The 16,816-nt window shown below is 42.2% G+C and overlaps 1 protein-coding gene across 1 annotated transcript in view; it reads left to right on the forward strand.

The window, feature by feature from the left end:
* LOC109916536 (heparan sulfate glucosamine 3-O-sulfotransferase 4-like) overlaps positions 1–10,163 on the forward strand; it is a 164,752-nt gene extending 154,589 nt beyond the window's left edge. Inside the window, exon 2 of the mRNA XM_048609616.1 lies at positions 9,452–10,163. Within this exon, the coding sequence (XP_048465573.1) occupies positions 9,452–10,094 (643 nt within the window). The 3' untranslated portion in view covers positions 10,095–10,163. The remainder of the gene's footprint in view (positions 1–9,451) is intronic.
* The last annotated feature ends 6,653 nt before the right edge of the window (positions 10,164–16,816 follow it).

Raw genomic sequence — 16,816 nt, forward strand, 5'->3', positions numbered from 1 at the left:
AGATAAGGGTGGGGAGGGAAAAATGTCTTTGGTGGTGGGGTCGGATTGCAGATGGCGGAAGTGTCGGAGGATGATGCGTTGGATCCGGAGGTTGGTGGGGTGGTAAGTAAGGACGAGGGGGATTCTGTTTTGGTTGTTATTGCGGGGAGGGGGTGTGAGGGATGCGTTTCAGGAAATGCGGGAGACACGGCCGAGGGCGTTCTCGACCACTGAGGGGGGGACGTTGCGGTCCTTGAAAAATGAGAACATCTGAGATGTACGGGAGTGGAATGCCTCATCCTGGGAGCAGATGCGGTGGAGGCGAAGGAATTGGGAATAGGGGATGCATTTTTGCAGGAAGGTGGGTGGGAGGAGGTGTATTCTAGGTAGCTGTGGGAGTCGGTGGGCTTAAAATGGATATCGGTTTCTAAGTGGTTGCCGGAGATGGAGACAGAGAGGTCCAGGAAGGTGAGAGAGGTATTAGAGATGGTTCAGGTGAACTTAAGGTTGGGGTAGAAGGTGTTGGTGAAGTGGATGAAATGTTCGAGCTCCTCGTGGGAGCACGAGGCAGCGCCGATACAGTCATCAATGTAACGAAGGAAGAGGTGGGGTTTAGGGCCAATGTAGCTACGGAAGGTCTGTTCCACTCTGTCCGTGACTCCCTTGTCCGCTCCACACTCCCCTCCAGTCCCACCTCACCGGGCACTTTTCCCTGCAACCACAGGAAGTGCTACACCTGCCCCTACACCTCCCCCCTCACCCCCATCCCAGGCCCCAAGAAGACTTTCCACATCAAGCAGATGTTTACCCGCACATCTGCAGAAAACCTACGCTCGGTTCGCAATAAACAACTGCACCTCCCAGTCGCGAACCATTTCAACTCCCCCTCCCATTCCGCAGATGACATGTCCATCCTGGGCCTCCTGCAGTGCCACAACGATGCCACCCGAAGGTTGCAGGAACAGCAACTCATATTCCGCTTGGGAACCCTGCAGCCCAATGGTATCAATGTGGAGTTCACAAGCTTCAAAATCTCCCCTCCCCCTACCGCATCCCAAAACCAGCCCAGCTCGTCCCCGCCTCCCTAACCTGTCCTTCCTCCCACCTATCCCCTCCTCCCACCTCAAGCCCCACCCCCATCTCCTACCTACTAACCTCATCCCGCCCCCTTGACCTGTCCGTCCTCCCTGGACTGACCTATCTCCTCCCTACCTCCCCACCTACACTCACCTTTACTGGCTCCATCCCCGCCTCTTTGACCTGTCTGTTTCCTCTCCATCTATCTTCTCCTCTATCCATCTTCTATCCGCCTCCCCCTCTCTCCCTATTTATTTCAGAACTCCCTTCCCCTCCCCCATTTCTGATGAAGGGTCTAGGCCCGAAACGTCAGCCTTCCTGCTCCTATGATGCTGCTTGGCCTGCTGTGTTCATCCAGCTCTACACCTTGTTATCGCTACAGTGATGTCAGTTTACTGTAAGGATCTCTCATTAACAACCTTTCTGCACAGTGAAATTTCCTTAGTGTAAAAGCCTTGTCATTCTGTATAGAGCAGATGAGCAGATGTAAGTACATATTTTCCTGTTTCTAAAAATATAAATGAAAACTAATTGGATGCTGGAAATGCTAACTGCAAATGCTTAATATCCGGAATATTACATATATTTTCCCAATCTCCTGTCACAGTTTAAGTGCAGAAGTGGGGGAAGCAGTTGATAATGTCCACCACCACCTTCTCTGAGCAGCCAAGGACAGACCATAAATGAACTTGCTAGTGGTACCCACGCTCTAAGAATAAAAAACTATTGCAGTAGGGTCATTTTTTAAGAACTGAGTATGGGAAGGTTTCCATCACATCTGAGACAATCACATCTGCCCAAAAGAGCTGTGTAAGACCATATGGTTCCTACACTGTCTTATCAGCTGACCCTGCTGCCCAGATCCTATTTCCACAGATCTGATGATGATCCAACTTCCCTTTATTGCTCATGTTAACTGATACTCTTGTGATACAGACTCCTCATCTTCAAATCTACAATAATTGCTCCTTTGTCCTTGAAAACGACTGCCTCATCTGCATCTACTCTTTCCTCCTCAAAGTCCTGAACATGTTGCTATCTCCCAGATTCATGCACAAACTTCCAGGAACTCCAATGTGAATCGCTCCAATGAAATTTCTATCTTTGCCACAGAACCAAAGCATGCTTTTTAATCCAAGTCACAGATAATGGCCTATGTAGCTGCAACTAATATATGTTATATGTTCCTAACACTTTTGATCTGTCTGCAGCCTTTGACACGATTGACCATTGTGTAAAAGAGGTATGTTTTACAAAGCACACAATCAATACAAGGGCACACTCGGGAGACAACGTCCGAGTGAAACATAAACAGAGAGGTGTTTTAAGTAAAGTTCACTGCCATTAATAAAGTGTGTTCACTATTAGTCGCATTTTTCACTCTGAGGAAGATTTAATCATAGTTGTAAGGTTTATTAAGTTAAGGCCAAATAAAACAAAGTTAATATAAGTAAGCCTAGGTAAAGTAAAGTTAATGTAGTTGAAGAAAAGTTAAGACAAGGCAGGACATGTTGCTCATGCAGATTGCAAGACCTGGAAAACCACATGGATGGGAGGTGTCACTAGCTGCAGCAAATTGAGATCCGGATTTTGGAGCTTGAATGGTGGCTGGAGCCATTGGCACATTGTGAGACTGAAATCTATGTTAATAGTATGTTCAGAGAGTGGGCACATCGTGGGGTGTGGAGGCAACAAGGGAATGGTTCACTCCCAGGCAGTTTAAGACAAACAGGCAGGAATGGCAGGAGTTCCCCGAGGTATCACTTGCTAATTAGTTTCCCACTTTGGACACCAATGAACATGTTGAATTCTCAGAGGAGTACAATCAGAGCTACATTCCTGACACCACAGGTAGCTCAACTGTACGGGAGGAGAGGACTAAGAGGAGAAAAGCAGTAATCAAAGAGGATTCATCATTTAGGGGAACTGACAGCCGTTTCTGTAGCTGGAGACATGGGTCCAGGATGGTGCCAGGGTCAAGGATGTCACAAAATTCTTCTAGAGCCGGGTAAATAGCTGGATGACAAAAAAGAAAGAAGTGTTTGAGGATGTGACTGGAGAACTGAAGCAGGAGGGAAGATATCACTTGTGTACCTCCAGCACCAAGTATAAGAAAGAACCAGCATGTGATTCTTGGAGCAGCTCCTCATTATCTCCTTCCGTTCTATTTATGGGGAGAAACTTTTCCCTGATTGGTCACCCCTCTAATTGAATCTTTCCTGGTGGCTTTGGGAAATTTCAGGGGTGAATCCACCAGCTGCTCCTGTGAATTTGAGTGTTGCCTTTGGGGCATAGTGACCGTGATATGAAAGAAATTTGCATTATGCTTGAATGCAACCCAATGTATTCAAGAGGACTAGGTTCTGAAGAAACCTAATTATAAATGTACAAGGGTTGAATTAGCTGCGGTGGATAAGACAATGTAATACATGATTTGCAGTACATAGGCAATGATTAGTATTCAAATAAATACTGCATGGTTCATAGTAGATATACATTCCTCAAAAGCATAAACACCCAAAAGGAAAGGTAAATCAAGTTGGTTAACAAGATAAGTTTAAAAATGACATTAGATCAAAGGAAATGGCTTATAAGGATGTCAGCAAAAATGGTAAGCCTCAGGATTGGGAGCAATTTAGAATCCAATAATGAAAAATGAAGAAACTGATTAAGGAATGTAGAAGAGAACATGAATGCAAACTAGTGGGAGTGTAAAGGTGACTGTAAAATCTTCCTTAGCTATGTGAAAGAAAAAGACTAGCTGGAACAAATATGGGCCTAATATAGGAGTGGACAGGAGAATTTATAGTGTGGAAGAAGAAATCTGAACAGTTACTTTAAGGCTGTATTCTGAGAAGAAGATGAAGAAAATTTTCCATGAAGACTACTCAACCAAGGAACTTGTGAAACTGAGGGACTAAAATACTCAGAAGCAGTACTTAAAAGGTCAATTGGATTGAGGGCTGAAAACTCCCGAGAAGTTCTGAGATGAATTTCACCCCAGAATGTTGAAGGAAATGGCAAGAGAGATGACGGACTTTGCTGGTTATTTTCAAAATCCTATAGATTCTGGAAAGAATCCTGTTTACTTGATAGTAGCAAATATAGCCCCACTATTTAGGAAGTGAGGCAGGGAGAGAATCGAGAACTACAGACCTGTTAATTTGATGTCAATAGTAGAAGATATGGTAGAATATAAAGGATGTGTTAACTAGACATTTAGAAAAAGAGAGTAAAATGGGGCAGAATCAAACGGGTTTATGAACTGCTAAATCATGCTACTGCCTTTTGGCCTTGCTAGTCATCATTTTCATTCTTTTCCCTGGCAAATGTCTAAGGTGGATCCAGACTCCACAACTCCTGTTGTCATGTTTGAGCCAGAGCTAAAAGTGTAATTGCATATGTGTGTCATCACTCAGGCTGCTTATTTCTACTTCTGTTAAGTAGCCCAATTCTGTCCTTGTTTGAACTCATCTATTGATGATTGTCACATTTATGCTGTTGTTATCTGTAGACTTGATTATTCTAATGGATTTAGGAGACCTGACTGATCTCCTGCAGTCTACCCTCCATAAATTTAAGGTAATCCCAAACCCTACTGCCCATGTCTCAGCTATTACAAAGTTCCATTCACCCCTCACGCCCATGCTCCCTGACAAACATTAGTTCTTGGTTAGGTAATGCCTCAACTGTAGAACTCCCGTCCTCAAACCCATTCCTATCTCTGTTATCTTCTCCAGATACACAATTCTGAGATATCTACTCATATAATTCTGGTCTCTTCAGTATCCCTAGTTTTTATCATTCCACCCTGGCTGATGGTATCTCAGTTGCCCAGGCCTCAAGCTCTGGAATACCCTCTTTAAAGCTTTGTACCTCTTTACCTCTCCTTCTTCTTTTAAGATGCACCTTAAAACCCACTTTTTGGACAAGATTTTATCGGGCATGTTCCTGATTTACCAATTCCTGGGCTTCTTCCTGATCTCAAGGTTATTGGGCATGTTCTGGTTCATATATTACGGAAATTGATGTCGCAATTTGGTGTGTAGAAATTATATTTCTAATGGAGATGTGACCTTAAAGGAGCTGCAGCCAATCAAACTTCCTTTAGCAGGATCCTCATCCCTTTAAAACACATATTCATCAGTATGCTGAATCTGTCTTGATGATGTCCAAGCCCTGCACTGCTCCCTGGATGATGCCCAGTGAATATGTAAGAGAAAAAAGATGAAATTAAGCTTGTAATAATGTCAATTAGAATTGCCAGTCATCCAAGAATTAAAAATCTCCATATGATTGCTGTGAGCATCCCAGAAGAAAAATTATAGAAACATGAAAAAATTGTTCTTTTTTAAACATCTTTGGACACTTTCATATGTTAGCTCCGAAAGCACCAGACCCAAATGAAACCAGTTTAGCATAATTCCAGAGCAGTTTTGGGCCAAAGAGGTAGATCATGTGATGAAACCTCCAAGAATACATCCAACCAGAGTGGCAAGCCTTATTCCCACTGTAGTATAGGAATCTCTCAATCACCTCTCCAATGGTTGACTTCATTGTATACTTTAACATGCTGCTGTCACCGAATACATGATTGTGCTTGCTACACTTTTTAGCTGCTTTAATAGGCTGTTGAAAGTTGTCCCTGCTTTGAGATATATCTATTCCTCATATTGTAAAGTTTTTTTTTTCCTCAAGCAGCATTCCCAAACCATTAGTCCAAGACTGAGACAGGAGATTGGCTGTGAATGTGTGGGATGTGGATATTTTCACATAGACTCAAGTTTTAATATATCACGTGGATTTGTGATTAGTATTAGATTAGATAGAGAATAAAACTCTATGACATTATCCAACCAAATACTCCCAGGATACTGCACAAGTTAGGGACAGAATAAATGTCCCTCTGCACTGTCCCATCAAACACATTTTTCTGCCAAACCTGGGAGAGCTGTCTTATGGACTAGTCAAGCACCAACTCGACAATATCCAAGGCGTCACTATCATTAGGTATGTCCTATGCCACTGGCAGGGCAGGTCCACTAGAGTATGTTTAGAGTTCTGCAGTTAGGCGGGAGCAGCCGAGTGAGTCCTCAACGTTGACCCTGGACCACACGACATTCAGTCAAACACAGGCAGGGAAACCTCCTCTTGGTGAATCTGTAAGATCACACAACAATGTAGGAGCAGAAGTAGGTCATTCAGCCCATCGAGTTTGCTCCACCATTCAATGAAACCATGGCTGATCTGATAATCTTCAACTCCAATTTCCTGCCTTTCCCCCTTCATGCTGAGTTGATTTTCTGATTAAAACTCTGTCTGTCATGTACTTGAATATGCTTCAAGACCCAACCTGTACAATGCTTCATGATAAAAGATTCCACAATTCACTACCCTCTGAGTGAAGAAACTCCTTCTCAACCCTGTCTTAAATGATAACCCCTTATACCCTCTAGTCCTAGACTCTTCCACAGGAGAAACAACCTTTCCATATCTACCTTGTGAAATCCCATTAAGAATTTTGTACATTTCAATATGGCCACCTACTCAACCTCTCTACAAAAGACAGATTCTCCATACCTGGTATCAGCCTAGTGGACCTTCTCTGGATTGCCTTCAATGCCAGTATGTCTTTCCTTAGATACAGGGACCAAAATTGTTCACAGTACTCCAGCTGTGCTTTGTATTGTTTTAGCAAGACATCTCAATTTTTATCTTCCATTTCCTTTGAAATAAAAGCCAACATTCCTTTTAGTTTCCCTATTACCTTCTGGATCTGTATGCTGTTTTTTTGTGATTTGAACATGAGGACCCTCAGTTCCCTGGTGTGTGTACTCCTCCATGTTGAACACCAGTTGGAAAAAGCACTGAGGGTGGCATGAGCGCAGGATGTATTCTGGGTCAGGGATTTCAATGTTGATCATGAACAGTTGGTTAGTAATACCATTACTGACAAAGCTGGCTGAGTCTTGAAGGACATAGCACTGGACTGAACCTGCAGTACATAGTGAAGGAGCCAACAAAAAGGAAAATTCTATTTGACAAATGTGTCACAGATGTATCTTACCATATTAGTAGTGGCAGTGGACCATGCAATCCTTGTAGAAACAAGGTTCTGCTTCCACACTGAGAATAGCCTCTACTGTGTTGTGTAGTCCTACCACTGTGCTAATTGGAATTTATTTCAAACAGACCTAGCAATTAAAAACTGTACCTACTGAATAATAACCTGCTCAGAGATGCTTATGTTAGGTTCTGCCATGGCCTCTCAGTTCTTGGCTTCATTATAGCCTTAATTCACCAATGGACCAAAGAGCTGAACTCAGATGCAGGGTAAGAGTGACTGCCCTTAACATCAAGTGAGCATCTGACTAAGCATGGCATCAAGGAGCCCTAGTAAAACTGACGTCAATGCGGATCGGGGGAAAGCCTATATAAACGGAATCATATATAGTACAATGTTTGTTGGAGGTCAATCATTGCAGTCCCAGAATATAGGTGCAGGAATCCCTCAGGGTAGTATCCTAGCCTGAACCATCTTCAGCTGCTTTGTCTCTGACCTTCCATCCATTATAAGGTCAGAAGTGGGGATGTTCGCTGATGATCACACAATGTTCGGCACCATTCACAATTCCTCTGATACTAAAACAGTCCACCAATACAGACAACTTGCAAATAGGACTCAACAATGTTAGGTTTTGTAAACCATGTGATGTTATTGCTTACATTGGAAATGTCACTGCAAAATTTTATTCTCAGTCATGCTGTATTATCTTCAGTCACAGACTCTGCTTTTTGACCCTTTGCTTTTTATATTACATCCATAGAACAGTAGAAGCTTAAAGCACAGTATGTCCTTTAGATTGCTGTGTTTGTGCTGGCTGTTTGCTGGAGTAATCCAAAGATAATCTCATTTCACTCTCTTAGCCATGCAATTTTTGTGCTAACCAATTTACTTATAATTTTCCTTCAAAAAATGAATTGCTAGTAACGCTATAAGTATGTGTCACGCATACGGTATATATTCTAATTAGCTGGGCCGCAGCAAAAGTCAGCATCCATCATGTTGTGCCCCAGACGTAATCAATACTTTGTAAATCCGTAACAAGAATTAGTGCTCTATGAAACTATACCTCAGTAGGAATTATGGCTGATGGATTATTAATAAAGTCCCCATGGAATTCTATTCCAGAGGGAATTGGAACCCTGTTGAATCTATATGCAGAGAGTAATTTGGTCCTTATGAAATGGCACCAAATAATGTTTGGAGCAGAGACAGTAATCTTGCCAGAATTCTCAGTATTGTTTGAGGAGTCCGATGTATATTAGTGTGTATCTTGTTTCTATGTCAGAAAGGTGTGGTTTAGATGTTTAGTTCCGAGATTTGAGCAGATAATCCAGGCCACTACCTCAGTGCAGTGCTGCACTGCTGGAGACACCTTTTTTAACAGAAAAATTAAACTGAGGATGATCTGCTTCTTAAGGGAATGCAAAAAATCCCATGGTCACTATATAAGGACCTGGAGGTCTCCTGGTTTCCTATCTAATATTTATCCACCAACCAACGTCACTAAAACGCCCAATCTTCTCATTGGTTCACGGGACTGTGGTACAAATGAGCTGCTGTATTTCCCGTGATACAGCAGTGATTACATTATTGAAGTACTTCACTGGTTGTAAGTGCTTCAAGATCTCTTGATGTGTGAAATATACAATCGAAGTACAAGGTATTACATTCTATTTGCTTTACTTCCTCTTGAGTAAGTCATTTATACAATATCACAGAGCAGATGATTAGGATGAAATATCGACAACTTGCTTCTCTTGCTAAAGTTCAATAATTCTCGTTATGTAGGTCAAACGAAACATCTCCCACTGGGTTAGTGGAAAAGCTAGTGGTCAGTGTTCCCTGTAAGGGATGCCCAGCTGCTTAGAGGGTCTATGCGCACCAATGGGCATCTGGGCACATTGACTTCTGGTTCTGCAAGTTGTCGCCATGCTCAGACTTGGAAGGTCCACACAGCAGCAGGAAAAATGAGAGGGAACTGTCTGAGTTACCTGTCCTCAGATATAGCAGAAGTTTGGATGCAGTAATGCATTCTGGATGACAAGCAGCTTTTTGATTTGAATGTCCAGAGAGTTGTAGGAGAGTTTTAGAACTGGTTTTAACTCTGTGGAAGTGAATGAGTTTTGAGTGAGTTAAAATTGGTCCCTATGGTTGAAGTTTCTGATTGGATAAGAACACTGTACAGGCATTCTTGAACCATAGTCCAGTACAAATAACTGTTGGAGAGTTGGGTTTGTGTTTGGCAGGGGAAGGGGGAGGTGGGGAGGAGATGAACAATAAAATGAACTAAATGCAGTTTTTGTTTTATGTTTTTTGTTTTATCTTTAGAAGCTTGATGCCCAAGACGCTGGATGGTCAGATCACCATGGAGAAAACACCCAGCTACTTTGTTACCAGGGAGGCACCAAAGCGAATCTTCTCGATGGCAAAGGGCACTAAACTCATCGTAGTGGTCAGGAACCCAGTGACGAGAGCCATCTCAGACTATACCCAGACACTGTCCAAGAAACCTGAGATTCCAACCTTTGAGGTTCTAGCCTTCAAGAACAGAACCCTGGGCCTGATCGATGCCTCTTGGAGTGCTATCCGCATTGGAATCTACGCCTTGCACCTGGAGAACTGGCTCCAGTTCTTTCCCCTCTCCCAGATCCATTTTGTCAGTGGGGAGAGGCTCATCATCGACCCAGCCGGAGAAATGGGCAAAGTGCAGGACTTCCTGGGCCTCAAGAGGATCGTTACAGACAAGCACTTTTACTTCAACAAAACCAAGGGGTTTCCTTGCCTGAAGAAACCAGAGGACAGTAGCACGCCGAGGTGTCTCGGCAAATCTAAGGGAAGGACTCATCCAAAAATAGATCCGGATGTAATCCATAGACTACGGAAGTTTTACCGGCCTTTCAATGTCATGTTCCATCAGATCACAGGAGAAGACTTTGATTGGGAAAAGGATGAAAATCAAGAAATCAGTTGAGGGTATCAACAGCCTGAAATTTAAAGGAAGAGATAATAGAAACTGGTTTCTTACTGAGAAAAAGATATAAAAATAATAAGACTATATTGTTAGTCTGATGAAAACAAAAATTTTATTAAGACTGTAATTAATAAAAAAAGGAGAATAATTTTCAAGCTATATTACAGCTTACCAAAGGTGTTGTGATTATGAATTGTAATTATTTTGAAGATGAGTTGTGTTGAGTTAAGCTTGAGTTTTCTGGGATTTTCTGAAGTTCTTTTCACCCATATCAGATTGCCCTATAAAATCACCTGAAGAGCTCCAATCTGTCTTTATTGTGTCTCCTTCAGGAAGTGGACCTTTAATTGATTTACTTTTACAATGCTAGAAGCCATTTTCACGGTAAAGGTTATCAGCAGAGAGTATGAAGTGAATGTCGGTATTTTGTGTTCATTAGAGTGAGGAACGTAAATGCGGATATAATTTCCATTCCAGCCACTGAACAGTATGATCCCAAGGCACATACAGCACAGGACAGGTACAGAGAATGCGAGAAAATTTATTGAGAGTTTGCAGTATAGAAAAAAAGACCACTTAGCCTATAATGTCTGCCTCAGCTGAACAATGAGCTATACAGCCAAATCCCACTCTTCAGCAGGTGGTCTATATCCCCACAGGTCATGACATTGAGGTGCATACCCAGACACCTTTTAAATGAGGTGGGGTGTGTGGTTTCTGCTTCAACCACACGTTCAGACAGTGAGTTCCAGACTCTCACTGCATGAAGAAGTGTTTCCGCATCTCTCTTCTAATGTTTCTCCCAATCATATTAAATATACGCCCGCTAATCACTGATGTCTCTGTTAAGATAAATAGGTCCTTCTGGCCCATTATATGTTCAGATTTCTCACAACTTTGTACATTTCAATGAAATCTTCTCTCAGCCCCCTCTGTTCTAAGGAACATCCAAACTTTCCCTCCTTAGCGAACGTGTGTTAAATCTCCTGTGTCCTCGCCAGTGTAATAACAGCCTTTCTGAAATTGATTGATATTGACTTTGCACAGAGAAAGCACATAGACCTCATCCATGGTGACCAGAACTACACACATTATTTCAGTTGTGGGGCAACTAATGATTTGTACAGTTCAGGAATCTGTGGGTATTCACAACAAGGTTCCTCACTTTCTCTACACTTCTAAATTATTGTGCACTCCTTTGCATTGTTTGACTTCCTCAAATGCATTGTCACATTTCTCCTGGTTGAATTGCATTTATCACTTATCTGACCATCTGACCAGTCCATTGATATCTTCCTGCAGTCTACAACTATCCCCCTCACTATAAACCATTGCAACCATTTTTTGTGTTGTCTGCATACCTCTTGACCATGGCCCCTACATTTATGTCCATTTCATTAATATACACCACAAAAAGATGAGGACTCCAAGGTGTTGCAGAACCCTACTGCAAACAGCTTTTCAGTTGCAACAGTATCAGTCAACAATTATCTTTTATTTTCTGTCGCTGAGTAATTTTGTATCTAGCTTGTTATATTCCTCAGGATCTCACAAACATTTTTTCAAACCAGTTTGCCATGTGGGATCTTGCTAAAATCTGTGAAGACCACATTAACTGCATCACCCTCAACAATCTTCCTTGTTACTTTCTCAGAAATGCAAACAGATTAGTCAGGCACAACATCGTTTAAGAAATCCATGCTGACTAATCCAAGACTGTAAGTGACCGTTTATGCTGTCTCTCAGAATTGATTTGAGGATAGGCTAACTAGCTTGTAATTATTTGGATTATCCCTTGCTCCCTTTTTAAACAAAGATACAACATTAATAAACATCAACAAATAAATATTACAACATTGACAGTCCTTCAATGCCCAGCAACTGTCTCCAAAGACAATTGGAAAATGACGATTAGACTTTCTGCTATTTCCTCACTGGCTTCAATGAGCAGCCCCTGATGGATTTTATCCAGCCGTAGTGATTTATCTAATTTCAATGATGCTAATTCCATTAATACTTCCTCTCTTTCTGTATTTATCAAATCCAGTACATAACTCTCCTTGACTACAATATCATCATCATTCCCACCCACTTTTTATGATAACAGACACAATGTATTCTTTAACATATTCAATGCATTTCTAATTGCACACTCTACAACTATGTTTCACTCAGGCATAGTTTTCTGACTGCTTGTCCCTTACTGATAGGTAAAGCTCCTTTTACACGCTCCCAACACTCCAAAAGCAGCAACAACACAGATTAGTTACTGTTCCTTTTGCACTGTGATATCAATTATTGTGATCCACAATGGGAACCTGAGTTCATATTTCTTCTCTCACACTTAGAGAGTTCCTTTACAATTGTTCATCTCAGCATGAACTGGAAATTGAACCTGGACCGACCTGAACCATATAACTTTATCATTCAGTAGCACAATTTATTGAGATACTTGTTAATAGCTTCAAGAGTTCTGCACTGGTATAAAACTGATATCCAGTCGTAACTCCCTCCAGGAGGTCGTGTAACTGAGGAGATGGCAGAAGGGAGTAATAAAAAAAACTGCAGCTTGGACATTTAGTTAAGTTCTGGCCTATCCTAGTCACAGGCAGAAAAACAGTCAGCTATCAGTAATGAAAACATAGATTGCCATGAATTTACAGAAAGCCAATCAGAATCTGCAAAGAGAAATGATTGATTAATGTTTCAAGGATGGAGGCTTCAATTGAATGAAGATGGAAAGATATTAAGTCATTTTAATGAGCTTAGAAAAAGAGAAAGAGTAGAGGAAGAATCAATAGATTCAGAGAAGGAAGTAGTCCATCTATGCGATTGGAGTACTTTTAAGTCTTTGCTTCAGTTGTTTCTCCCCAAGTTTTTTGCTTGTCTTTTGGTATTCACAATGGATTTGTCATAACAAATCTTTTCTCTTCATAGGCCTGCGCTGTATTTACAGTCCTCACTGTTTTTATTTCAGATTTCCACCTCTCGTGTTTTGTTTTGCTTTCTCCAGTTAGCCACAGAGAGTGGACACCTTGAAGCCTCCTTGGAGCAGGTAGAAGGATGAGAAGGGGAGCGTAATTGGGCAGCAGATGGAAACTCAGATTGCTGACAGCAGGTTAAAGTTTTGGTGTTAAGAGAACAGAAAGTTTCAAGCAAGTCAGCCTTCCTGAAAGTGATAGGAGAGAAGGTCTTTCACATCCACTAACACACCATGAATATTCATTAACACCCCAGCCTTCTGCAATTACATTCATAGTCAAAATCTTGTTAGCCAAAAGTGGTATAAATCTTCACAAACTTGACCATTTGGGCAGCACAGTGGTTAGCACTGCTGCCTCACAGTGCCCGGGACCTGGGTTCGATTCCACCCTTGGGCGACTGTCTGTGTGGAATTGGCACATTCTCCCTGTGTCTGCATGGGTTTCCTCCGGGTGCTCTGGCTTCCTCCCACAGTCCAAAGATGTGCAGGTTAGATGGATTGGCCATGCTAAATTGCCCGTAGTGTTCAGGGAGGTGTAGATTAAGTGGGTTATAGGGGAATGGGTCTGGGTGGGTGCCCTGAGGGTTGGTGTGGACTTGTTGGGCCAAAGGGCCTGTTTCCACACTGTAGGGATTCTATGATGATTCTACAATAAATGAGGCATGTACCTGGTGGGGTAGACATCATCTGAAAAACTCTGGTGAGTCCACATTTCTTCAATTGGGCCCTTTACCATGGGTCTTGCAGGGTCTTTCTTTGCTTATAGTATTATCTGGTAAGGAATGCAGCCTGCTTGAGGCAACTACCTCATTAAAAACTTCATTCATAACAGCTCTTACAAGGTTTTTGCTATCGTCTAAGGGTTAATGGATGCTGAGTCAACTGACCTACCTAAACCAGGCTGGCTTATGGTAAGGAAACTGACCAGGATAGGCATGAGAGGCTAAAAGAGAGGCTAAACACAAAAGAGAAGAATAATGGTGGCAGATTGAAAATTTAGGACACGGATTGAAAGTTGAAGGGTGTGGTCACTTGTGGAGGAGGAAGAATCTTGGAGAATGGAAGCATGCATCTGGGAATCATGGGTTGACGGTTGGTGAAGAGGATAAGGGAAGATGGAACCCTATATTTAGAGTTGGTAACAGAATGGGATAATGAAATGTACTGATGAAGAGGAAGGAGTATGTTCTTCTTTGAAGATACAACACAACATTGTGAGATGTTGAATAAAAACCGAAAGAACTGCGAATGCTGGAAATCAGAAAGAAAAACAGAAATTCTGAGGAAGGGTCACTAAACCCAAAACATTGAATCTGATTTCTCTCCGCAGATGCTGCCAGACCTGCAGAGCTTTTTCAGCAATCTCTGTTTTTGTTTGTGATTGAGAGATGTTAGCATGGGTACATGAACACGTTCCCTGCACTCATAGCTACAGGTTGAGATATCAGTCCCCCGAGCTGTGAGTCTCTGTGTGCATTACTGCTAAGAAGAATGTGACATGGGGTATCTGAACAATTAAAGCATCTAAAATAATGACATTTTTGCTTTGTCAAACAGTTAAAGCTGGCCAGGGAAACTCAAGCATGGTATGATGCGTGCAACTATCAAAAAATGAAGCCACATTTGTGGTTGAGTCTGCGTCCCATTCAGCTCTTTGTTGAAAATCAATTGAATATGTAAATTCTCTGAGTTGAGATGAAAGGTCGGTGATCTGATCGGACCTAACCAGCTGAGAGTTCGATACTGTCTTGTGTGTTTACTGTAATCCTGGCACATATGTGAGGCCCACTAAGGTTCAAAAAGTGCAACATTGGTACCTCCAATAAATGTGTCATCTGATGGAGATGCCTGTCACCCAATCTACTGTGTGACAGTCCCCTGTAGTGACAGTCTCCTGTAGTGACGACCTTATAATGCTTCATGCCCCATTGAGTTTGACTTGGCATTGATTAGACAATGATACATGCCCTGGCAGAGCGCAGCAGATCATTTGTCCTCTTGCGGTGCTGGAGCCAGGCTCTCTTATACCTACCAGGGGCACTGACACCTGCATTTACCGTGGTCCATGTTGGCTTTGTCAGTCGCGATGGTCTCCTGTTCCCATTCATCAAAAAAAATCCTTTCTCATCTGGGTGGACCATTTAGTGGGATGTTACTGAAATGTGGGACGACTTTCCATCTGGTATTGGACACAGAGGGAATTGGCACCAACCAACACTGGCTGGGTGATGCTGCTGGCTTACAGAGAGTGAAGCGCTGTCCGAGTGCCATTTAAACATCGCGTCTGAACTTTTATTTCCGCAAGGTCCTGATGAGGTGAGAACTTTCTGCCTGTCTGCCCTATGAGATTCAGTGTTTTCTGGTACATTCACATGTAATGAGTTGTACCCATGTGAAACAACCTGACCCCGTGCACAAACGCCACACTTAGTCTGCAAGAAACTAGATTCTGCCCACAGTGGCTCTGAGCTATGAAAGGAGGATTAAAACCAGAAGGATCTTGTACCGGATCATCATCCACACAACCCATTGGTCTACGCATCATCAATAAGCTGCGTGAGTGACATTAGAACACAGAAAGGCCATTTACAAAGTTCAACCTTTCCAATGAATTTAAAGACATCTACAGGAATATCAACTTGTAGGTAGAAGCTTACTTTAACATAGTAACCATCCCAAAATGTTTTAGGAAGAGTTGATGGAGATAATGAAAAGTGCTGACAAAAGGGGCAGATAAGTTTTGGGAGGAAGTGGGACTGAAATGGTTGAAGACCCAGCCACCAGAGGTGGGAGAAGGGGTCTGGAAACAATGTGATGAGCGTTAGTCAACACAAGTTGAACATAAACATGGAGGGGGAATTTGGATAGATGCATGGGCTACTGCAAAAGAGATAAAGAGAAACATGCTGGTGATGGCAAAGGTTTTGAATCCGATGCTGGTCATGACATTAAATGTAACTGGATTAAGGATCCAAAAAATCAGTTAAAATAACACCATTGCAGTTTTTAAAATTCTGCACCAGAAAATTAAAATTTACATGAAGCTGTCAGATCGTCATAAAGTCATTTACAATTATCCTTTAGGGCAGAAAACCAACATCTGACCAATGTATGACTCCGGGCACTGATCAACGTGGTTAACTCTTATTCGTAAAAGTCACTCAGTTGTACCAAACCAGTAACAGTTTAAGAAGAGGATTAACCACCAATTTCTGAGGATAACTATGGAAGGAAAAACCTTGCCAGTAACCTCCACCTTCTATAAATAATTGGATTTAAATACACAGTCAGACAAATCTTGGTCAGGAAGGGAACAAAGTATGATTAAGGTATGTTGTTAGTGAGGCTGATTACAGTCTTGGGAGTTGAATTTGAGAAAGGTATTGTGGGTGATAAGGATTTTACCAGCACTGAAAATAAGAGAATGGAGGTTGGGGCAGGCAGACATAAAGGAGTAGAACAAAGAGATGGGCTTTTTGTTCAAGAGGAAATGGAGTGTGCAGTCTGCATCATCCTATATGAGAAATCAGAGGAGAGGAATGGAGTTAGGAGGTTCTTGGCTTTCATCCTTCCAGAGGACTTTGTGACAGACAGGCAGGTGAGTGCACTGAGACACTTTCAGAGCAAGGCTGGGACTTTAGCCCTCACAGCTTGACATGTTTAAAGATAATATCATTGAGCAGCTCAGTGTAAGGGAGAAAAAGGTGGAAATCAAAGATGGAATTCTGGCTGTAACATG

The sequence above is a fragment of the Rhincodon typus genome, chromosome 21 (genome assembly GCF_021869965.1).
Source record: "Rhincodon typus isolate 14 chromosome 21, sRhiTyp1.1, whole genome shotgun sequence".
Taxonomy (NCBI): domain Eukaryota; kingdom Metazoa; phylum Chordata; class Chondrichthyes; order Orectolobiformes; family Rhincodontidae; genus Rhincodon; species Rhincodon typus.